This window comes from Drosophila mojavensis, unplaced genomic scaffold (assembly GCF_018153725.1).
Source record: "Drosophila mojavensis isolate 15081-1352.22 unplaced genomic scaffold, ASM1815372v1 contig_74, whole genome shotgun sequence".
In the NCBI taxonomy this organism is placed as follows: Eukaryota; Metazoa; Arthropoda; class Insecta; order Diptera; family Drosophilidae; genus Drosophila; species Drosophila mojavensis.
In genome coordinates this window covers 9916770-9942130 of record NW_025318899.1, presented here as the reverse complement: position 1 = coordinate 9942130, position 25361 = coordinate 9916770, and the positions used below count along the sequence as shown (strand labels likewise).

Genomic DNA, 25361 nt, shown 5'->3' with positions numbered 1-25361 from the left:
ATGCAAGCCAAGCCTGCAGACATTGGCTGCACAGCTCATGTGGGGAGCATGCAAAAATGCACAAGCACACACACACACACACACACACAGTCACACCCACACACATATACAGTTGTGCACTCAGAGCAGCAACCATTAGTCGCCTCATTCATCGTCATCCTTCATCCAGCTGCCTTCGCTTCGCTCCGCTTGGCCAAAAATTTTTGGCATAAATGCCATAAACAGTTTATTTAGCAACGCAAAATTAACTGCAAAATGTAGCAACAACCGACAACGGCAAAAAACTACAACAACAGCAACAACAATGCTGAGGCAAGCAGACGACGGATGATGCTACCCAAGGCAGCAATTGCCACAGCCTGCCAAAAAAAAAAAAAAAAAAAAAAAAAAAACAAAAATAAGGCAGGAAGGAAGGAAAGCTGAGGCAGCTGGAGGAATGAGCTCAACTCGACGCTTTATGACGTTTTACTTCATGTGCAGCTTCATAATTAAGTGGCTCCCGAGTGGGTGGTTGGGCTGTGGTGCGAGCGGCTACCGTTGTCTCCTGCACTCCGGGGAGCTTTTAGTTTTGAGCCACGTGAGAAGCATCAGCGCGCTTAGGTCAAATTCAGTGGCCTGACCCTCTACATAGGTGTAGAATTCTTATATGTACCGCAGCACACACACACACACATGCACACACATATATATACACATAGACATATACATTAAAAGACGCACATAAAAGTGTTAGCAGCTCGTTTTCTGTACTTACTAATTTGATGGCTGGTGGTATTAATGGATGATGGCAACTTACCTGCAAGAGATGGGAGAAAGAGAGAGAGAGAGAGAGAGAGAAGGAGAGAGTGAGTGAGAGGCAAGATATTAATATTAAATGTGCAGTTGAACAGATATTCAAGTAATTGGTTTATGTTATTAGCCGAGTCATTAGGGAATGCTGATGATGAGGCATGAGGCATGAGGCGAGAGCGGGCAGGCAAAGGAAATAAAAGTGAAAGAGAAAGATTATAACTTTAATTGGAGCTGAGATAATGGCCGAACTATTAAGCTTATTAATAAAACTGTGCGTAAGCAGAGCAAGAAAACTGCTAAATATATATATAAGTATATATATAATTTATATGGAATACTCCCCAAACACATGCACAAGGAAATCTCTATACATATGAAGACTTCCTTGTCCAATGTATTCTTTAATAAAGTAAAAGCTTTTTCAGCTGACAGTTGGCAATGTGTGTTGACCCTTTAAAAAAATTGATTAACAGCCCTTAAAGCAACTAGAAAATGTTTGTTGAGGCAGTTAGCAAATGCTCAAAGGAGCAAGACAGCAAGAGAGACAGAGAGAGAGAGAGAGAGAGAGAGAGACAGAGAGCGAGCGAGAGCTGAATAAAATGTCATAAAAATTCTATTTTCGTATAAAATTTCGAAAGTAATCTAATAAATATTGATTTTCATTCGTCATCGACAACGTCAACGCTGGCGACGACAACAACATCATCATCAAAAGCAGCACCAGCAGCTCGAGTTGGAGCAGAAGCAGCAGCAGCAGCAGCAGGAGCCGCGTTGTGTAACCCTACACGTGCACACACACACACACACACACACACAGACCCAGGACACGACACGAGCGAGGGCGAAGGCGAGAGACAGCAGGCGCAGTCAATAGTCGTTATTTGATATAGTCGAAACCAACAAGCAACCCATGATGAAACGTGCCTGGGCGGCTGACCAGTGCGACCACACGCAAGGGCCAGCAGGGCGTGCGCGGGGGACTGTCGAGGAGGAGGGAGGCGATCCCAGCGCTGCAAGGGATGAAATCATGCGCGCAACTCGTTTTTGGTACGGTTCGGCTCTTGGCCGTAGGGCGGTCAGTGGACGCCACACACACACACACACGTAGTACAAACAGCACACTCTCACACACACACACACATACAGTTCATTCAATCATTCAAATGTCCTTTGAACTATAAAAATACATGACACTAATAAAGAAAACGAACAAATGACACGACACTCGCTGCGCGCACGGACCTGGACCCCGGTACCGGACCCAGACCCGGACTCGAACCCGGACCCGGTCACGATAAGCAAGCCAAAGACGTTGCGCGACGCTCTATAACCTAAAAAAAAGAAAAAATTGCTATTTAGAGCAATTTATAAGCATACTTTGAGTCGCCTTCCCCTTGGCCCCAAACCAGCTCGACATTTGACATTTACGAGTGGAGATACTGTAGAGCGGGAGTGACAGTGGCGGGGCAGAGGTAGGGGCACAGGGTTTCGAGTAGAGATCCTCGACCACATAAATTTCTGGTGCGCTTCCAAGCGCTTTTCTGTAGCTATTTATTGCATTTTTATGTAAAATGCGCCGTGCGGTATGCTATACGTTTTACACTGTGCCCTTTCCCCTCTGCTTTTTCCTCTTCTGCTTCTACTACTTTTTGGTTAGATACTTAGAAGGGCGACATTCCTGGCAAGTTGTTTACGAGCCAAAGAGCGTAATACGTAATACGTAAATCGAAAATGCCGCCCACGCAATGACCAAATTTACGCAATTAAAGACATTTCGGGGATATATTTTATGGCCTACTTTACAGCCAAACTGCCCGAGTGTGTGCGGGAGTGTGTGGGTGTCCCTTTATGCGTGAGAGTGTGTGTGTGTGTGTGCAGGTAAATTCGATATAAAAACAGTAAAGAAATACGATTCAGATTGTGTAATATAGGGTAAATTGTTCCCGTTCCTTGACAACTGTCTCTGAAGTTTAACCCAGAAATTTGATATTTTTTTAAACGGAGCAACAGTAGCTGATAACAGTTTGAAGTGATATTTAAATACGAGTGAGCTTCAGCAATACCTTGACATTTCTTTAAGTTGTTTATAATGTTAATGTTTATATTATAATATTGAGAGCTGGGATCTTGGCATATGTTTCGGATAATATGTTTCTCTGAGATGCAGCAGAAGAAATTCTGGAGACCATATTCCAGATCAACTATTGCTACGTACATCTGCCTGTATGCCTATCTATCTCTTTCTCTCTTCCACCCTCCCTCTTCAAGTCAATAACTCCATTTGTCTCTTCTTCGCTTAAATCTATATCCACCGTTCATCATATTACCACACTTCCTTTTTGCCTCTTCAATACCTTAAACTTTGCACCTCTTATAGCAAAACCACATTCACATTCTTAAATAAAATCCTAAGACAAAACCAAACAGATCAATATGAAAGTCTTGGCACATTTGCACACCTTAACGCCTCTCCCAGCGGGCATTGCCCAGTCGCATACTTCCAGCTCTAAAGCACTCTTAACACGTTTCTTATCGAAACTCATGTGCTGAGGCCATATGGGACTGCATTGTTATCGCTGGAAAAGCTGTTGCCATTGCTACAAGTATTTTTATGCATTCCCATTCGCATTCGCATTCGCATTCATTCTCGCATAGATAAATGTATATAAATAAATAAATAACTAAACCTCTATACATATATGTTTTCGTGCATAGTTTCTCGGTTTAATATGATTTATCAGCGCATCTGCCGAGCTCTGCACATTTTTATGACCATATGCTGGACACGGCACACACACACACACACACACAAGGAGACCAACCACAACAACTGCAATACACAACAACAAAGAGCAACGCGAACACAAATCAAAACTGAGCACAGCGCCTAAAAAGCAGCTAAGGCCAAACAGCACGGGGCAATAAACTACATTGAAATGTGTTGAGGGGGGAGTGGGGAGAGGAGGTGTACGGGGTCTGGTCTAGTCGGGCGGTCGGTCGGCCGGTCGGTCGGTCGGTCGACGCTGGCCCATGTAATCTCTGTTGACCATAAAGATTTATAGACTATTGTAGCATGTCGTGCTCAACGTTCGACTTCGTCGCGGTAGCCGCAGCAATGAAAAGGAAACTTTTTGCAACTTAGCGCCTAACTTTATGCAATAATTTATATATATTGGGCGCAACGCGCCTTGCTTTGGCTACATAAAAAAATAAACCAAAGGAAAGGAATACAAAATAATAATAAAAAACAACAACAACAACGGCAACAACAATATAATGCCGAACTACACAAAAGGCAATACACATAATAGACGTGACAGCAACAAAGGCAAACGTAACGCATAAGGCGGGAGAAAAAAAATGAAAGCAGAAAATGAAGGGCGAGAAATGCAAGGCTTATTATATAACTGAAATGCCCTTTTGAGTACTAGAGATATATAGAAATTAAATAAGTAAAAATCGCCTTTGTATGCAGTGGATGATGTGAGAAGTGGAGATTAGAGAGAATCAACGGTCTGCATAATGTTAAGCTTGGACATAATTCTACAATCAAGGAAAGCCTTAAAGGTATGATCTTGTACTTAATGAGATTCCGATATAGATAAATGAGATCTTCGTATAAAACTTGTCAAAAATATTAGTAAAATTATAATATATATCATAAAATTATCAGTTATCTATATCATATATCTTTAAAATCATTCAGCTGCCCTCACACAACTTTTTCTGTTTGTCAACCAATGTGTTCGTTCTCTAGCAACTTCATCTGAAAGCAGTTTTCCTCTCAGTAGACCCTATCTCTCATCGCTTAACACTTCAGCTATATGTTCAACTCCCTTGCTCATCATTTATTTCTATATCCAGCCAAACATCAAACATCTTTAAAGAAGTGAATTGCGAAATCAATCAGCGATTCGCAATTCCCTGCAGAAAGGGCAGCAGCGAAACGTTCGCATAGCTCGCAGCGCGATAAAAAATTAAAAACTTGCTCCTGCGATACACCTAAGCGGTGCAAATAGAGTGCGAAAGTGACAGAGAGAGAGAGAGAAAGAGAGATATAGAGAGCTGGAAGTTTAAACGTAAGCGGTAGAGTCCCGTTGCACGCAAAGTGTAAAAGAAAAAGTTTTCAATGAGTTTTTCCTGTTGGCGGCGTCGGCGGCTCATAACCGACGCCGTTGCCGCCTGCCACGCCCACTAGCCCACTTGTGTTATTGTTGTTTGCGTTTTAAATAGACTCAAGTGCAGTTGTTGTTGTTGTTGTTGTTGTTGCTGCCGCTTGCAGGCATTGTCTGAAGTGCGTTTCGGTTTGCTACTTTGGCTCATTGTTGCAGCTGTTGCTGCCTCTGCCTCTGCCTCTGCTGCTACCTCTGCTGCTGCTGCGGGATGCTGGGCGTTGCAAAATCAATCGATAGTTAATGGAAAATCGTTATTAATGAAAAGTTTGCCACCCACGCCAGCAATCGAGCGTGCGCTGGGCCATGCCAAAATGCTTGATAAAGTGCGCAGCAAAAGAGAAAAGCAAAAAAAGCGAAAGAAAAGAAAAACAACAACAAATGGAAGGAAAAAATTGAAAGCGTAACATTTAAGTAGCAAAGTTTTTTTGTACCCAAATTGTTGTTGTTGTTGTTGTTGTTATACCCTGAACCCATTTTCAATGGGAAATCAGGGTATAATGGTTTTGTTAAAAGTATGTAACAGGCAGAAGGAGGCGTGGCAGACCCCACAAAGTATATATATTCTTGATCAGGGCGACGAGCTGAGTTGATTTGGCCCTGTCCGTCTGTCTGTCCGTCTGTCCGTCCGTCCGTCTGTCCGTCTGTCCGTCTGTCCGTCTGTCCGTATGTATGAACGCGTCGATTTCAGAAGATATAAGAGCTAGAGACTTCAAATTTTTTTTTAAATGTCCGTAATTACAGCGCGCATATCAAGTTTATCATTAAAAATCGATAACTCATCTCGATCTTTTTTTATCGATAAAAAACCTTATCGAAACCCAGTTATAAAATTATATCTTCTACACCTTTATTGCTAGAGTCTCCAAATTTTTAATGTATGCTTATATGCAATTTATACAATTTCGGTTTTTGTTAAAATTTACCCCCCACCCTTAAATTCACCCCCTCACCCTCACTTTTGTAAAAAGCGTATTTCAAATACTAGAGACTTGTGCTTTGGCAATTACATGCATATCCATGTCATAATCATAATCTGAAAGTTTCATGAAGATCGTACGTCCACAAAAAAGTTATTAAGCAATTAAGTTCTCATAGTAAGCGCTCCCTGCAGTCCATGCGTGTTTATGCTTGTGTGTGTATATGTATGTAATTGTTCGTGTATGTGTGTGTATGTGTGCATGTATGTGTGTGTATGTATGCCTGTGTGTGCGTGCGTGCGTGTGTGTGTGTGTGTGTGTGTGTGCGTGTTTCTTGTGTAAGCTGAAAGACGCGAAAAATTATTGAAATAGCTATTACTCCAAGGGTTCAGGGGATCTCGTAGTCGAGTAGTCTCGACTAGAGCTTTCTTACTTGTTGTTGTTGTTGCTGTGCGTAATTTCGTTCGAGTGCGAAAAGTTGCACGCGCAACTGTGGGAGAGAGAGATGGCACGAGAGGCGAACAGAACACATTTTTTGCTGCATATTTGGCGGCGCATAAATATTTTATGCATGCAGGCAACAAAAGCGTCATCAAAACACACAATGGCCAAACGTAGACAGAGTTTTGTTTGTCTGCCAAAGCTCTATCGCCATCTCACTCTCTTATCTCTGTCGCTCGTTCTCTTTCTTTGTGCTGGCGCATTTGCACCTCGGCGAAAAGTTTGGCTTGGGCCAATTTATAAGGCCAGGCGACGCTTTTGCATTGTCGCAGCGTCCTGATTGAGGCAGCTTTGAAAACTTTCGGTTCAATAGTCGCAACAAAAGTTTAATGACAGTTTAAGTTGTTTGATAGCAAACGTTGCCACGGGCAAAGCAAAGCAAGGCAAAGCACAGCAGTTTTTACGAACAAAAATGTAAACAAGCTGCGCAATGATAATATTTATATGAGAGCTGCTCGAAGAAGGTTTTTAAAATTGAAAAAAAGATAGGTGTATGGGTAATAGATAGGTAGATAGGTGTATGGGTAATATTTATATGAGAGCTGCTTGAAGACGGATTTTGTATTATTGAAAAATAGATGGGTGTATGGGTAGATCGGATAGATAGAGAGTTACGAAAATATATCGAGGATTTGTAGATGGGCAGCTTAATAGATAGATAAAGGTATATAGATAATTCTATCAGACAGATTTGAACAATAAATACGTATAAAGAAAACGAGTTAGTAGGGCAGACAGAGAAATAGATCGGTTGATAAATTTGTCGATCGATAAATATATATATGTCGATAGATCATCAAAAAGAAAGAAAACTATAGATTCATAGATAGACAGATCGACAGAATGGGTGGATAGACAGATAGATAGATAGATAGATAGATAGATAGATAGACAGATAGATACAAATGTAGTAGATCGATAAGCGATGGATTGCCAAGTCAATAGAGAAAGAATAAAAGAATAAAAAGAAGAGAATGATAGCTAGATCGATAGAGATCTATGAGAGTTGTATAGATAACAATAGAGAGCAGAAAGATAGATTTGTACATAAATAGATCAAGAAAAGGCAGTATTGATGTATGTCAATAGCCAATTTCAACTTAAGAACCAATTTAGTTACTTTAAGCTTTCACATTCGCCAAAAACGTAAGCTTTAAGCGCGCTTCCGCTAAATGCTTTACTTGCGCTCGCTCGTAAAGGCGGCTCAAATCGAATTTTAGTTTAGATTTTGGCCTGCAAAATGTTTATAGTTGGGTCACGCAGCCTTTTACGATCATTGCAAATAACATAAATGTATATACAGAGACACACACACACACACACACACACACATGTTAAACTTTGAGCGCTTTCAGTAATCACATTGAAGGCAGCAAAAAGCGTTGCATACTTTTCGGCTGATGCTGATTTATTGCAACAACAAAGTTTATCATGCATATTTTATGCGTGTAAATGTTGCCGTCATAAAATGCCTTAAAGACTGAACCAACCACTCCACATAAGGGGTCGTTGGCTGCTGGGGCGCTGCTGCTGAGTAGAGGGAAGGGGGCGTGACTGACGCATGTGCGTGGTCGCCCAGCCTGGCCGGCTTTTTATGTACGTACGAGTTGTAATGGCGGCCAATAAAGCAGCCATTCAATGCAGCAAATTGGCATTTTATTAGCCTACACTCCCCTCCCCTCCTTTCACTACCGCTTCGCTCCCTCCACAGCCTGTTCCATTACTAATTTGCGCGCTTGCGTATGTCATAATAAAAGGCGAGTGTTGAAAACTTTTAACAAAACGACAAAATAAATTCCAGTCACAGTCCCAATCGGCTCGTCGAGCTCTGCACAGCTTCGATCGATATATATTTAGCTAAAAGGATGTCCTCCCAAAGTCCTGGCTGCGTTTTGAGGTCGTCGCGTTCGCGTTCGCCTCGCATCTAAGGCATAACTCAAAGTTTACTCAAGTTACGACAAGACACAAAACTTTGTACTTTACATCATTAAAAAGTTTCATTTCTTTCTTTCGCTCTGTGCGCCGGCGTTTTCGCCTTGCTTTCCTTTTTCTTTGCCTTTATCGTTTACTTTACTTTTTTCCGTCCTTTCTCTCTCCCTCTCTCTTTTTTTTGCTTTCACTCAACTTTCAATCTAAGTACATCCATAGACTGGGTTAAGCACTGACTGCGACTCCAGCTTAGCAATTGACAGTTGGCCATCAATCCGTGGCTCCATGGAGGAGTCGCCCCAGGCAAGGGGCGTAGGGCGTGGGACGCCTCTGCGTCGAGCGTTGCTTAATTTGTGCATTTTGTAGCAATTAGAAGCAAAGTCTGCCAAAGATATCTGCCACAACTTTTTCACAATAGATTCAGCGGCTTATAGAATTCAAAAAAAAACATCTGAGAGTTCAGGTGAGTTGCTTGACTCTTTGATCATCTGCTATGCATTTCTAACGGCTGCTCATGGAATTTATTTTCAGTTATGGAAGGGATTTTAATGGAGCTCAGCACACTTTGATTAAATTTGGGAGAGGGAGCTGTATTGTAGTTTATTATATTGGATTATTTTAAAATTTTCAGTCAGTTGAGTAATTAATTTGTATATTTTTTTTTCCTTTATAGGAAAATATAAAAATTAATTTGTATATTTTTTCTTTTATAGCAAAATATACAAATTCATTTGTATATAATTTTTATAGACAATAGATTGTATATTTATATAAATCTATTTATATAGTCAGTTCTAATGTCTCTATCTTCAATTTGATATACCCAAAAATAGTTTTGCCTGTTTACCTTTGCTATTGTAAACATATAATGAAATAACTATAAAAATACTAAAGCTTTAAATTCTCTCTACATCAGCAATAGTAGATAAAAGTGAACCAGGTAGACTTCAATTAGGCTTCATTTTACTATAAATATCTGATACCTTTTTATAACAACAAAATTACCCATATCTTTCATATTCATTCATATACTTCACATTAATTTTTTTTATTTATATATATTTATAGCAAACATCTCCAATTGATACAATCCCAAAGTCCATCTCATCCCATGAACCTGCTGCCAATACAAACTCAACAATTTCCTCATCTACCCAAGTTGAATTCTCACATAAATTTAAGAAAATAGTAGATGCACCAACAACCAGAGAGGTAACAAAAGGAAGTAGAAGAAGAAGCGCAGCTTTACTATATCGTAGCATACTTTTAGGTGGCGCTGTCAGCGTGTTAAAATCGTGTAATAAACGTGCGCATAATAGAAAAATCCCAGCAAAACTGTGCTGAGGGTTGAGTCTTACACACACACACACACATACACACACACAGATAGAGCCACAACTAACAGTAGCCGGCACAAATAAATAGTAGCAATGCTCCAGTTGCTCAGCGCCTCGTTCTGGTTGGTTATCCAGCCGGCGCCGGCTGCTTGTCGTCCCGACGCGCCCTCCCCACATCCCCACGTCCCGCCGCTGCACTCAGCGGCTGCTGCTAGTGGTGCGGCTGGTGGTAGTGGTGGTGGCCTGCAATGCCCATGCGCATGGAAAATAGTTACACAAACTTGCAAAAAAAATGGGAAAAAAAAAAAGAAAGAGGAGCCGAAGCGAAGGCTTATACAAAACAAAAAAGAAAAAAAAAAACGAAAAGGGTTTGGGGAAGAAAAATAAAATGTAGGAGCTGCAAGCCGATTGTCGGCGGACGACAACGAGAGCGAGCGAACGAAGGCGCGCCAGGCGGTTGGCGTCTAAGCAGTGGAGCAGTGGAGTAGGAGGAGCCACTGAATGAATTGTGCATTGTCCAGTTGCAGCTGTGAGCTGGGATTTGCATGCAACTGCCACATGTGACGCGTCGTGTGGCAAAGTGCTGCTGCCCCTGCTCCTGCCCCTGTCCCGGCTCCTGTGCTCCTGCTCCTGCTCCTGCTGCTGCTGTCAGTTATTAAGCGAAATAGTTGCTTTTTTTTTATTACACGCACGCAAGGCTGAGCACAAGTCGGCGTATTAGTGACGATTTAGCGGTAGCTCTTGTGGATATATGGCGAGGGGAGGGGAGTGTGCTGCTAGGTGTAGCCCATAGATTGCAAAGGGCGACAGTGCGTGTGCGTGTAGCGTTAAATTAAAGCAGTTGATGCCCTTTTTCTCCGTAGTTGCACTGTGCGAGCTAAACACAATGAGAAGCGCCGAGAAGGGTTGGCAAATTGAATAAGTGGGCAACAAAAATAGGAGCTGCGTGTGTGAAGCGAATTGCTTTGGCTGCAAAATGGTGTTTTAAAGCCCAAATGGAAGAGGTTAAAGCCATAACGGATATATGAAATATATGAAATTTACAACATCTAAAAGATGTGATATAATATATTATATAGGATAAGTAAGATATAAGATTTTTAAAATGTAAGATACAAAAGATAAAAAAATGTCTTAAAATGAACTAGATAATTCAGTAAAACGAGATAAATATCATATATAAAATATATATAATCTATCATTTAAATGATATATCAGATAGATATATATGTATGTATAAATGGGATATGATTATAAGATATCTCATTTATACATACATATATGATATATAATATATACAAAACATATCTAATATATAAAATAACATATATACTGACATATACCATATATGATCATATATCGATTATCGATTTAACCCCACAAAAAAATATCGTATATAGCCAAGTTTTAAACTGCTCTCTTTATTCTTTGGTGCTCAAATATCTCCGCCCTAATTCCATGTGATCTAAACAGCATAAAGTGCAGCTGCCACGCCCAGCAGCGCCACATGAAATCTGAGCTACAATGAACAAAAAATATATAAAATAAAATGAAATACAATAAAATAAAATAAGAGAAGCAAAGCTGAAATAACTCTGAAATATTGCTAAGCTACTGCGTATGCAGCAAGTCCAACTAGCTGCTACCACATGCCACATGCCACATGCCACTAGCGCCCACCGCCACCACCAACACCTCCACCACCACCTCCGCCTCTGCCTCTGCTGCAAGAACTTCAGCTACATTAGACGCCGCCACTTCAATGCGCATTCGAGTTCTTTTTTTTTTTGAGTATTGCATTTTTTTTCTATTTTTGGTGCAAAAATACAAAGCACGAAACGGTTGCTGCCCCTGCACCGCCCCCGCACTAGATGCCTTTCAGCATATGCTTTCTATTTTCAATAGACGTCGTCGTCAGTTGCCAGTTGATGTTGTTGCCGTTGTTGTTGTTGTTATGTTGCTGTTGCTCGCCGACAAACAATAAAAATGATGCGTTGTATTGCGCGCTGCTGCTGCTGTCCACACAGCACGCCCCCTGACCAACTGCCGCCTCCTGCCAGCAGCCATGTGTTGTGGCACGGCCAGCAGGCAGGCTGGCAGTTCGCATATGTTGCAACTTGCAACATTCGCCGTGTCGTTGGCCCCGGCCGCCCAAATCGCCCATTGATATTGATGAAAACGACGTCCAGTTACAGTTCGTTGGCTTTTGCTGCATTTTTCAAGGGAAGAACTACCAAAGAGCAGCAGCAGCAGCAGCAGCAGCAGCTGCCGACTGCTGGGAAAATGGGAAAACTATTTGGGGAGTGGGAGCGCGGGAGAGAGAGTAAGGAAAATTTGCCAACTGAAAGACTGATTGGGCGGGTTTGCTGGGTGGCTTTTGCGATATGCAAATGTCATACATTTTGTCAAAGCATAAAAATGATGTTGGAGGAGTGTATAAAAAATACATGACGCATGTATCTAGCAGTTGCACATGCAGATGCAGATGCAGATGCAGATACATTTCGACACTGACACAGAAATGCATATGCATCTTTTATGTGCAAGAAATTATGTAGCTAAGGCATAAAGATTTGCCCAGATTTACTTTAAACTCGACTAGAATATGGAAATATCCCAAAGGAATGCCAAATTGATAGAAATCAAAAGATATCAATCAAATGTGTGAGTGAGAGAGAGCAATAGAAAAGAAATGGCAAAGAGTAGAAGGGTTTGCTGTGTCTGAATATTATTATAATAATATGCTCTTTAATAATATTATACTAGCACTTTTCGAACTCCTCTCCTCCTTAATGAAATTGCTTCAACACTTCTTTAATTTGAGTTAATAGAACTTGATGCCCGAAACAAGCTAACGACAGTATCAACAGGCCAACCGTCAAATGGAACCTCGAAAGTTGTTCAAGTAGAACACTTCACTACCTAATAAGTCTCAATTAAATGTACATAAAATATAACACCTTGTAGCATTTGCATGTGAACGTACGAAACGCACCCCATGCCAAGAAAACTAACACAAATACAAAGCGAAAACAACTAAAAGCGAGCCACCCTAATGGAAAACAATTTTCAAGCACTATGCGAGCCTCCTTAACAGCAACAACAGCAGCAACAACAAAGCTGTGACACGCAAGCCTTTAAAAAGGTAATGCCAAAAGCAACAACAACAACAGCAACTGCTTTCGTCAAGTGCAAGAACAACAACAATACAAATATTGGCGCCACTCACAAAGCAGCTGCGCTCGCTATGCTGGCAGGTAGAGCGCGAGGGCGAGTGCGAGAGCGAGAGCGAGAGGGTTAGAGCCAGCGCGCCCAAGTGTGAGTGAGATGTGTAGATTCTGTCTGTCAGTCTGACAATGTCAACGGTATTTGCCTTCGTTTGTTTTGACGCGTTTTTCTCAGTTTTTGCGTATTTCTTCTGCCCCTCTCATGCTCTCCCGCTCTCACTCACTATTCAGCTGCATTTCAATTAAATGCTTTTGGCTTGCCTTTACCTCTCAGCACACCGCTTGCTCTTCACTCAACCAGTACGTACGCAACACAACGCTACCGCGCGCTCTCTCACTCGATCTCACTCTCCCCGCTCCCGCTCCCACTCTCTTTGCATGCGTGCGTTTCAAGTGCTTTTGCTGTTGCTTTCTGCCTGCTTCCTGTCGTAAATAAAATGAATTTCGCTTTTGGCAACCCCAGCAACAGCCTCAACCTCAAACATCGAGAACTTCCCACACTCACACACACTCAGACGCAGTCCACGCATTACATTGGCAACCTTAATGAATACGACATTATTTTTTATGAGCTGTCAAACACTATTTTCCATACACTTTGTCGTTTGTTGCTCTTGTTGTTGTTGTTGTCCTGCTCTTGTCCTCGTCTCTGCTCAAAGCAGTTTGAGTTTCCTTTTACCATTTTATTTATCGCCCCTGTGCGTACGTGTGTGTGTGTGTGCCCTGGTTATTGTTATTATTTATATTATTTTTGATAAATGTTTTTGGGAAATTTGTATTTTATTGGTTGTTTATCGACAATTAGCGGTTTGTTTGGCTTCTCCCAAACCAAAACACACAAAAAGAAATAAGAAATAAGAGAAAAATTGGCCTTGCATGTAAATGTAAATATTTCTTTTTCTGGTTATTCGGTAACATAATTTAGTTGATTTATTAGCCAGTTGGCCAAGGACCTGGGCAATCAATTATGAAAATAGCAACTAATAAATTGAGTGTAAGATATTTACTGATGGTTCGATTGGAATTGTCTGGAATATGATTTCATGTGCATTTCCACACGTATTGAGCGCCCTCTGTTGCTTATTCTTTCAACTGCTTGCTCAGCCAATCAGGCACTTGACTGCTCTAAGCTACGCTTCAACTACGTTGCTCTCTCGCTCACTCTCACAATAGCGAATGATCGTAAGCTGCTACCTGCTTCCATTAGAGATGTGCGGCTTGTGACGTGAGTCGAAAATTCCTATGCAGGCACGAATATTGCTTTAAAAATAGATATTAAATATGCAAAATATGAATCATTTGAATAAGAAACTTAATAATCGAATTCTAGTATTGAACTGCCCTGGCAACAATCCAATCAAATGCTATTCGATCTAAAAAATGCATAGGCCGTCTACGTGTACGCGGTAAACTATTTATTATACAAATTTGCAGCTAGCATTTTGCCGTGCCACATAAATAAACGCCGATTTATTGTTTAGGCGAAAGCACGAAACAAAGAAATATAGAAAAACCAAAAGAGAAAAATCCACTTCATGCGGTTTTGCACTTTGGCAAAGCCATAAAAATTATGCTAGGCAAAAATTAAGTATATGGAACAACGTTGCAGTGTGAAAATATACAAAGTGAGTGAGAGAGAGGGAGAGGGAGATGGAGAGAGTGTGTGTGTGTTCCGGATGGAGCATCTGGAAAATCTGTGCACATGACGCACGCAGCTGCTGGTCAGAAAAAAAGAGAAGAAAATTGTGGGCTTTTTGTTTACATTTGTGCAGCTATTTTTGAAGCGCTGTGGCAATAAACAAAACCAAGCAAAACAATAGAAAGCGAGCAAATGCCCAAAAGGTCATAAAAGTATACCAAGTATACAGGAATATATAAATATATATATATACATATATAGCAGCTATGTATACATATAGACGTTCCATTGCCTAATGAGCTGTGCAGATCGAAACTCAATCGAAATCGTAATCGAAATCGATCGATAGCCAAATGGAAGACCCACAATTAAGGCAGGCAGCCATAGATAAAACTAGAGAGAGAACGAGAGGGAGTGGGAGAGGTGGTTGGGGCTGGGGCACGACACGCTCGAGGGTGTGCGTTAATCACGCAAGTAATTTTAATGCCGCTCAGCTCGGTGAGCGATAAGAAGGCGACAGCTCGATAGAGGGTGAGTTTTTCCTGGCTGAAAGCACACAAAGCATAATCAACGCTAAACATGCCCAGCAAAACAAAGAGCAACGTGTGCCGCCGCTGGAGCAGGGGCGGGGGGGTTGACAGCGCTGTCACGGGGGGTGGTAGTTTTTTCGACCAACCAACAAGAAAAAATTGTTGGGCCTGTTAACAAAGCTATAAAAATGTCACCTCGCACAACGAGCGAGTCGCGTGGCCAACAATTTAATACAAAAGCAGAAGAAGAAGAGGAAGAAACTGTAATAATTTACTAGCATCATATATAGAGGAATGCATTGGCTGGCTGAGCGGAATATGAAACTATATATGGCTACAATATGACCAGCAGATATATGAGTAGAGCTACAATTACATATTGATTGAGCCCATCAAAGTTTCGTTTAAATAAAGAATGATTTGGGGTTTTCCAATAAGTCGAAGAGGTTTATGGAGTATATTTGAAATTGTTTGCTATACCACTTATAGATTCTACATATTCACATATCTTACACTGAATCTATTTATTATTCTTTAAATATGTTACATTATATCTCATTTTTAGCATAACATTCGCAGATCCAATTTCTTATCTCATTCAATGACATATTTATCTCTATCGCTATCGCATATATTATATATATCCCATCTGCATTCATATTTCCCATCTGCATTCATATTTCCCATATACATTCCATATTCCCTATCTGCCCATCCACACATTCATCTCTATTCCACATTAATTTCATATTCCAAATTTCATCTCTATCAACTCGAAATATTTGTTATATTTCCCTCACATTCCTCTATGCACATTCCAGGTGATTCGCTGTGGCATTCGAAAGTCCTGAGGCCTCTCAGCAATTATGCACACACAATTTAGCGCAACCTTTCGTAATTGCAACACTCCAAGGAATCGCCTTTCACAGGACCTCAACCTCGCCTCGCCTCTCCTCGGAAGGCGCTCACTAATCGTCCAGGACTTCATTGTCTGCGCTTTACCTTGGGCATAATTTGCCTGTTGACATACCTGGCTGTCCCACCTGAGGCGCGTCAACAGCTACTGTCACAGGCACACGGGCAGTGGGACGTGTGTGCAGGGTTGCCACCGAGCTATTAAATTACATGCCCAGCAAATTGCTTGGGAAAACAAAACGACAGGCAAAAACGCCTCGGCATATGCAACAATAATAATAACGGGTTTGCGGTCGTTGTTATGCCTCGACTTCTGGTTCTGCTCTGGCTCCGGCTCCGGCTCCGGCTCCGGCTCTTGCTATGGCTCTGGCTCTGCATATTATTAGCGCTTTCCCCCACCGGTGGCCGGTGGCATAAATATTGAAAAGCGCCAACGCCTTTTGTTGGCTAGGTAATTGCCCAACTCTGCGCAATAGCCTGGCTAATAAACATAAATATTGTGGCAGGAGTTAAAGTGGAAAAGGAAGCACCGGCTATGGAATTAAAAAGTACAACTTTCTTTTGCCAGCTGCAATTTATGAGAATGTAATAGAAGGGCGCACAGTGCAAGACAATGGCAAAGTAAGAGAAATGGAAATCTAGTTTAAACTTTCAACTGGATTACATAAATAAAGCGGAAATAATGTGAGAATGCGGAATCGATAGAGAGAATAGACAATAGCGAAAAGACAAGAGAAAGCAAAGAGACTATGGAAAGTTTACTAAAGTGAAAAAGATACATATATGAGTATTACACTACTTAAATACATCCATATTTTATAAGAATATATTGCAATAGCTCAGATTCTGTTTACAGTTGCTATAATTTCAGTTGTTTAACCAAAACTCTCATGAATTCTATTGAAACTTAAATGGACTCGACTTCTTATCAGCCGAACAATAAATTCTCTTCTTTTCTTTTTTTTCGCCTCTTTTTTTTTTTTTTTGGTAAGCTTTTGCCTTTAAGTATGCCTGGCTTGCATTGTCCTTATGACACAAGCTTAACAATTGCATGCGAGTCAACAAAGAAAAGTTGCTCGTAAACGAAAATAAAACTTTAAAAGCAGTTCGCAAAGCAAAAACTTCGCTTCCTCCCATCTCTAGCTATCAGTCCGATGCCGTCTGTCTCGCTCGCACTCGTGTGTGATGTGAGGAGGAGCTGTGTGAGTCATGCGAATGCAATGGGCAAAGAGAAAACTGTGTCAACGACTCTGCTCCACTTAAGCATTTAACGAGCAACTTAGCGCGCACGTAATAGCAGCAACAACACCAACAACAACAACAACAACAACAAGTAGTAGTAGCAGAAGCAGATACGACAATGACAGCTGAATAAAAAGGATGCGAAAAATGTGAAAAAATTCAAAACAAGTGGCACAAAAATATTGAACAACAATACAAGTACAAGCGAAACGGAAAGAGAACCAGCGGGCAACAGGAATAGCGGATAACAGCAACAACAACAACAGCAGCAGCAGCAGCAGCACGAACAAGAAGAACAAGAATGAAGGACAACAACATAACCCAATAAGCAAACCAAGTGGAGAGAACGCATGTGTCATCATTAGAATAAGCAAACGCAATGGAACATTGAACATCCCCATGGCAGGGATAAAAGTAAAACAGACAGACACACAGACAGACAGACAGACAGCTAGAGAGAGAGTGAGTGAGGCGGAGAGAGAACGAGAGAGAGTGGCGCACGCACAAAGCACAACAAAGAACAACTGCGACGCCGGCAGCGTAGTCGACGCACGCACGTCGCACGCATTCGCTTTATGCCGCCGCCCGCCGACCGCCGCTCCCGCTCGAATAGCCGTCAAGCCAGGAGTAGAAAAAGAAGCAGCAACAGCAGCCACCCACACAAGCAACCACCATAAAAGTGAAACACACAATGAAATTTACGCAATAGTCGCTGAGACCGGGAACTAAAGAGACTGTGTAATAAAATCAAGAAGAGGGTGACAAGCAGACAACAATAACAGTAACAACAACTCACACGCACGCACACACTCACAGTCAGCTGCCATAGAATAGCGAAAATAGAAGAAATGTTCGTAAATCCGATTACAATTTAAGTTTCTAAATTTTGCATTAACTTTAAGAAAGTCTTTATAGAGCAAAAAGTAGACAGCGAGAAGGGGGAGTAGGCAAAGCAACAAAAAAAAAAAAAAAAAAAAAAAACGTATAAAACGGGATCTACAGATAAGCAACGCCATATGCTTGAGCTTAAAGCAATGAAGAGAGAACGCAAATAAATCAAGAGAAACCTTAGAAGTAGGCAAATCGCGTATGTGTAATGTGGACAAGGAAGCAAATTGGCAAATTACACTTGGTACTAAAAGTTCGTAGACAAAATAGTTGAGCAATAGTTGGACAGCTGATTTATGGATTGATGGATATGGATGGAATTTACAGATATGCGATATTCTCAGGAAATTATGAATAAAAATGAAGATAGATATATGAACAAAATACTGATTATATATGTATTTTAGACTTAAATAAATTGAATTTATTTCATCTAGATATAGATAAATATGTGAAAAATTATTCCGATGTTTTGGACTTGAATGGAATGCAGAGTTTAGTAATAAAATTTTTTTTAATTACTCATTCAGTTCATTCTTCCATCAATTTAGAATTTTTATATAGCTGATCGGTAGTTACAAAATAAATATATTTTTCAGTTTAGCTAATATATTAAAGACAGTAAAGAAAACATTATAAAAAATTTATTATTAATAATTTTAGACAAAAAAATATATGTTTAAATTTTATAAAAAATTTTTCATAACCCTTGCCATTGTCTTTTAAATTAATATTATTAAAAATTTTAACTAAATTTTTTTTAAGTCAAATAAATACTCGCACATATTATAGAATCATATATTAAATATATTTCATAAATTCTTCTTATTATTATTATGATTGAAAATTCCACAGCTAGCAGAAAATGTGTTTCTTCTATTTTCCACATCTAACTTTAAGCTCTTTTCTTTAAAGAGAATATCAGCTTGCTTCCCTCAAATTAAAGTAACTTCGCAGACAAAGCTGTAGCATACTTTTTCGTGCCACTTTCGCGGCGACTCGCAAGGACAAAGTAAGTCAATGCACTTGCTGGCGAACGACAATTATAACGGTAACAAACAAGGGGCACAGCTGTTGCCGCTTGCAAAAAAAAAGGAACTGAGAATTGCGTGGCCAAGCTTTACAGAGATTCAAACTCACACACACACCTACACACATAAGCACGTACAAATGCAGACAAGTCAGATTGACCTACACACATACAGAGCGAACAAACACTGCGAGACTGGCGAGGCGCTGATTTTTGGCATTTCGCCGCAGCCGCCTCACCTCGCCTCGCCACACTGCACAAAGTCCCGAATGATTAATTGTCAAAATATGTTGGGCAAAGCGAAAAGTGAGGCGAAGAGAGCAGAAAAAAGGCGACACCCAAACAACATAATAAAAAGTGTGTGCTTGTGTGCGAGTGTGTGTGCAAATGAATTTCTTTCTCTTTTATATTGTTTTTGTAATTTTTTGCTGTTGCCCTTTGCACACACACACACACCCACCCACACACACGCATACACATGTATTTGTATTAAGTTGTCATTACGTGACTACAGACACAAGATTTATTATCATTTGCGTGCGTGTGTGCGTGTATGAGTGCATGAGTGTATGAGTGTATGCCTCCCTCTCACTCTAGCCCATTCTCTGTGTCACTTTGCTATTGGAAATATACACACACTGCTGTGCTTTATAGCGGATACTCACAGTAACTTGTTGAGCAAACTCAACCTTCGGCTGGCCGACCAATTCAATAATATGAACCATATGGAACGATTTGCACTGGAACGTTGCGAGAAAAATTTTCAATTTTTATTATCGTTGTTAATTGATTTCTTTTTGCTTTCTTTTTGGCTCAGTTCTGTGTTTATTCTTTTTCTTCTTGCTGCTTATTAAATATATGTGTTTGTATATATTTAAATATATATTTTTTTGTTGTATTTATTTTTGTTTGCTAATTTTTCAACACTTTTTGATTTTGTTTCTTTTTTGTTGTTGTTTGCACTTGAGTTGTTTTTTTATGCGTTTTCTTTTTTTCTCTTTCTCTTATTTAATGTACATATTATAAGGTTTTTTTTTGTTGTCGTTGTTGTTGTTGTGCGTGTGTATGTAAATTTATCTTATCTGTGTTTTCCAGTATTTAAACACACACGCTTATGTTGTTTCTGTTGTTGTTTTTTGGTTTTTTTTCTAAAAATGAATATGATTATTATTATTGTTAAACGTTTATTTCGTTCTTCTTCTTTACTGTCTCTAATGCTTAATCGAGTACAGTTAATCAGCGATTTCTTTAATGTGCTTTGATTTATTTTCGCTTTGATGATAGGAGAATGAAATGAATCCAAATTTTATTGCTAGGAAACTTTGGATATATGGGAAATCTAATGGATTTCTAAGAGATGAGCGTATTTAGACCTACGTGAATCTAAATTTGATTTTCATGAATTCAGGTACCTGTAGAAATTTGCAACTAACATCATTAAACATGATGTATCTTATTAGTATTATGTATCATATATGTAAATATATAATATATAAATATCTTTCTCGAATAACTAGTTTTGAGTGGGAAATGACTTTCAACTACGCAAATATTATTTAAAATCATTTTTATTTACAATATACGTAAATAGTTCAAAAATTTGTTTATTTCTTCGGATTATATATTTTTCTTCAGTTTTTTGCATTTATTCAGAAGGTTCTTTTTGGGTTCTATTACACAATTCTTTAAATATATTGAAGAAATAATTTTTTATATAAGAAAAAGCTTAAAAGAACTTTTAGCAAATGTAGAAACTCTTTAAAAATATTTTCTTTTAGAAAAGTTTGTTCCCAAATACCAAGCACAAAATTGGGCAAAAACTATTCAAGTAAATAATTCAAAGCACTTTTTCTATACTCAATTTTGCATAATAATTTGAAAACTAATTCAATTCTAAGGATTATATGAAACATTTTTAATTTTACTTTCAAAAACCTGAGAAATCGAACAAATTCTAAAAATACTTGTCTTCCTCTTTAAAGCCAAGACAAGCTTGGCTAAAAAAATTAATTTAGAATATTTTTAAAAATATTAAAAACTTTAATTATTCTTTAACTATTTCCTAGTTTCAGATCTCAAGAACTTTTCCTTATTTTTACAGCTTAAAGAAAATATCTCTTAAAGCTAATTTTTCCTCTTTAAAATAAAGCCAAAATTCGAATTCACACTTTGCACAAATTTTCCAAGAAATATTTTCACGCACTCACAATTTATAAACAATATTTACAATTAGCCCATGGAATAGAAGAGATATATTATCCGAAATTGGTAACAAGAAGAAAATTTCAAATATTCAGAGAGAGAGAGAGGAAGAGAGCAGCTCAGGCAAAATCAAAATATTCTTGCCCAAAAAATTGAGGAAAAGCGAAAAATTGCATATATGAAATCTATATAAATATGATTATATATTCATATACTAGTAAATAATTTATATTTATAAAAATACAAATATATAGTCAGAAATTGAGAGCAGTATTTCAAATGTAAATGAAATTTAGGAATGTTTTAAGATTCTTCAACTCAAATTCAAATTCAAATGCAAATTTAAAATTTCGAATTTTCATATTCAATTTCTACATTCATTTTAAATTTTCAAGTTTCAATTAGAAAAAGAAAATCTTGTTTAACACTTTTCCACATACTTTTCCATTTTTATGTGAAACAATTTTCCAATGTTTGTTTACATAGGAAAATTGAGAAAAAAAAACAGGCAATTCAAATTCAAAAAAAGAAGAATAGTAAAAAATAGAACGGAGAGAAAATTCAAGTGATTTTTTCTCTCTTTTGTTTACAATTTGTTTTCCAATTATTTTTTGTTTGTTTATCAAATTTTTTGGTTTATTTTGGGCTCGAATGAAAGAAAAATGTTCAAACACGATTCGAAAGGTAGTTTAAGGTAGTTGAAAATACTCTGGGAAATCTGTGTAAAGGTAAATTTGGAGCAACGGAATATCTATTTTCGAAAAGTTTCGTTTCTTACTTAATTTTTTAGTTTCTCTTTTTGGTTTTGTTTAACAATAATAAAGTTTAGTTATATTTGGTTTGTGATTTGATAAACTCTTCTTTGTTTTTGTATTTTGTTGGCTTGTAAAGTTGTTTTATTTTGGTTGACTGGCGAATTTGATTTGATTATTAAATTGGTTTGATATATAATTTTTGCTTTATTTGTATTTTTATTTTTGGAAATATTTAAGCGAATTTAATTTATATATATAATATGTGTGTGTATATTTATATTTTTGTGTGTGGGTTTTTTTTTTTTTAATATTATTTAATTATTTAGATTAGTATTATTTCTTAGTGTTGAATATTTTTGTATTTATTTTGAACAAATGTCACACGACAGACAGTCGACGAGAATCATACGAAATATTCCGACTTAACTACACAAAACTCAATTTCATACTGAATACTGAAAAAGGACGGCGCTTGCCAAATGCGAGAAGTGTGGATAAAAGACGAGCCAACGGCTAACAACGGCTCGCACGAGCCGAACGGCCGAACGAACGTCTGACGCGAACGAACTTACAACAAATACGAACGAACGTACGTACGAAACTCACGACCAATTCGAACCAGCGAACGCAACAGCCGGCAACGAACGAGTAACGGTAAACAAAATACACGTTGCCCTTGTGTGTGGGTGGCAGTTCGGCTCGTAAGGCGAACGGTGCGAACCGAACGCAACGCGTTGGCCATTGGCGAGAGCATCGAACATGTGTGTGCGCTTGTGTCTGGTTCGAAGTCGAACCAAAACAAGCAAAAAGCCAAGCGCCAAACGAAGGGCACACGAAGTCACGTATGCTCTACGAATCAAATAAGTTTCTGATAAGAGATAAATCCTATGCTATAAAGGTAATTCCGAGCAAAATAGTGCATAGGTTTTATTTGAATTAATTAAAATAATTATGTCAGCTATACGAAAATACAATTTCCAGATTAAACATATCTCTTAATCATTATTTTTAAATATATAACAATTAACTAACTGAAATCCTATTAGAATCTCGCCAATACTCCTCCACATTTTAACGTCCAATTAGATATTAATGTCATACCAATCGTACAATCTATAGAGCATCAACAAAAACACAACCGAAGAGCAGCGAAACGGTAAAATGACGAGACGAATAGCGGCACATTGCACATGGGCTGGCCAAACGAAAAACGGCGGGCGGCTGGAAAATACAACACAAGAGGCCTAAGGGAAAATCTACTACAACACGATGACGAGTGCACGACGAGTGGCGGCCAGTCCGCCTGTAGTCGTAGCCGAAGCACGCGCATCTTACGCTCTGCCGCGCGCTCTCTCCGCTCTCTAAAAATGCCCGACGTTGGCTCCGCCAGCCACGGACACGGGTGCGAGCGAGCCGGCTATAGTTTAGTTTCGCCTTAGCTATGTAAGGTGTTTTGTATAGTTGAGCGTAGTGTATCTGAGTGGGAGAGCGCGAGAGCGAACGCGTGGCTGCCATGTGCCGGGCTTACTGGCTGGCTGGCTGGATGGCTGCCTGCCAGGCCACCGAGAGAGACAGAGCGCGCAAGAGAACGAGAGAGTGAGGCAACAGCGGGTGGGGGTGTTATTATGAAGCCAGCAAATATTGCGCGAGCGAGCGGGCTGCAAGAAAATAGCAAACATGTGCGCTATGCCTGATTTTGCGCTTGCCTTTGTTTTGCTTTTGCATTTGCCGTTGTGTTGTGACTGGAAAATGCCTTCGAATTTGCATCTCGACCAGCAGACAAAATGTTTATTAAGCACATGACTCAAATTGTGCGATTAACGTACGCACGAATAACAAAAAGTAGAGTAAAGCAGCAATACAGACAAACATGCTGTTATTTTTGCTTTATTTTTACACTCACACACACACATAGAGACGTACACGCGGCTGGAAGGTTGCGCCAATAAGAGCGCCTAAGAGAGCGTTAAGAGAGCGCTCGAAGAGTAACTGAAGGGGCAAGCCACAATATTGTAACACAGCTTATCAACACGACGATAATAATGATGATGATGATGATGATGACGAAGACAGGAAGAAATTAATATGCGAAACGCAACAATTTTGCCAACTACAAAAACAACAACAACTGCAGGCGGCGGCACACAAAAAGTGCGTCGCTTACAGCCGGTAAAAAAAAATAGAATGTGAAGAGTGCAAAAGCAAAAAATAAGTGTAACAAAATAAGAAGAACAGCAACAGCCGTGTGAAATGCTATTGAACAATTGGGGCGCGGTTAGAGTAGCGTTGCTTTTCCTTTTTGATTTCTCACTTTGCGCGTAAGTGGAAGAGAGATGGAGATATTGAGAGTGATTTCTGTTAATTGTATTTGCAATTCACTTGCCTCACTGTTCGTGAATGAACAGTTATTTCCTTGACCGCCTGCTGGCTAAGCCCCCGCATAATATGCTCCATCCATCAGTTTAGCCATTCATTGGAGGCTTCACGTTAACTGTAACCTAACAACCTGCCACATCAGCAATCAATGTCTGCTCAGCTGCCCAGACGCCCCAGTCGCCCGCTATGATTACCGTTGCCCGTTGCGTAGATGCGTGCGTGCGTGTGTGCGCTAGTGTGTGTGTGTGTGTGTGTGTGTGTGCGAGTGTATTTGTGTGTCACTAGGATACGCAAAAAGCATCACGCGCCACAATCGCATCAGCGGCGGCAGCGACGTCAGCAGCAGCAACTAGACCCACAATTCCAGTTCACGTTTTTGAGACTCTTCGCTATCGCCTCATCCCAATCTGTGTCTCCTTCTCCTGCCATTCGCATCAGCGCGCGTTGCCTTGGAGTTTTTCAATTTGATATGCTCGACCGATTTTCGCTCATTTAAAGCGCGCGCCATTCCACAAAACGCGTTGCCAACTGTGTTTTTGTTATTGTTTATATTGTGTGTGTGTGTGCTCTATGTGTGTGTGTGTTTTTGCCCGCTGCGCTTGTCGTCGCCAATTTATCGCATTTTTACTTTGATTTTGCGTTAATTTTTCGGACAGCTCGAGTGGGAGCAGTTTTGTCCCCTGACCTCCCATAGCAGATCCACTCCATCTCCTACTCCCACTCTCCTTCTCCCTCTTATTTTGCTTGCTGTCCTAGCTTGTTGTGTGCTTAATGCTAAATGCCGTGTTGTTTTTTTTTTCTTTCTTGTTCTTCTTCTGTTCTTTTTTGTCTTTGTTGCTTTTACTGTTCTCTATTGTTGTGCGTGGAAATATGGCAGGGCAGTCAAGTGTTAAGACGAATCAGCTC

The 25361-nt window shown here is 39.7% G+C and overlaps 1 protein-coding gene and 1 long non-coding RNA gene across 43 annotated transcripts in view; both read right to left on the bottom strand.

The window, feature by feature from the left end:
• The window catches only part of LOC6581992 (CUGBP Elav-like family member 4), a 326873-nt gene that overhangs the window by 142491 nt on the left and 159021 nt on the right, over nt 1-25361 (bottom strand). For 15 of the 42 annotated variants that reach the window (XM_015162187.3, XM_015162195.3, XM_015162202.3 and 12 more), the window contains exon 1: nt 19788-19953. The exons of 18 other annotated variants lie outside the window; for them this stretch is intronic. In XM_015162187.3, coding sequence (XP_015017673.1) covers nt 19788-19847 — 60 coding nt within the window. In that variant the 5' untranslated portion in view covers nt 19848-19953. Of the gene's footprint in view, nt 1-754; nt 797-19787; nt 19954-25361 lie in introns of those variants that run through there. 9 more of the 42 variants (XM_032730843.2, XM_002007669.4, XM_015162204.3 and 6 more) reach the window with 1 other exon arrangement.
• On the bottom strand, nt 20135-22258 carry LOC122757601. The gene is made up of 2 exons (XR_006357699.1): nt 22103-22258; nt 20135-20270 (listed from the first exon to the last, which is right to left on the bottom strand). It is a non-coding gene; the product is annotated as an uncharacterized LOC122757601 (long non-coding RNA).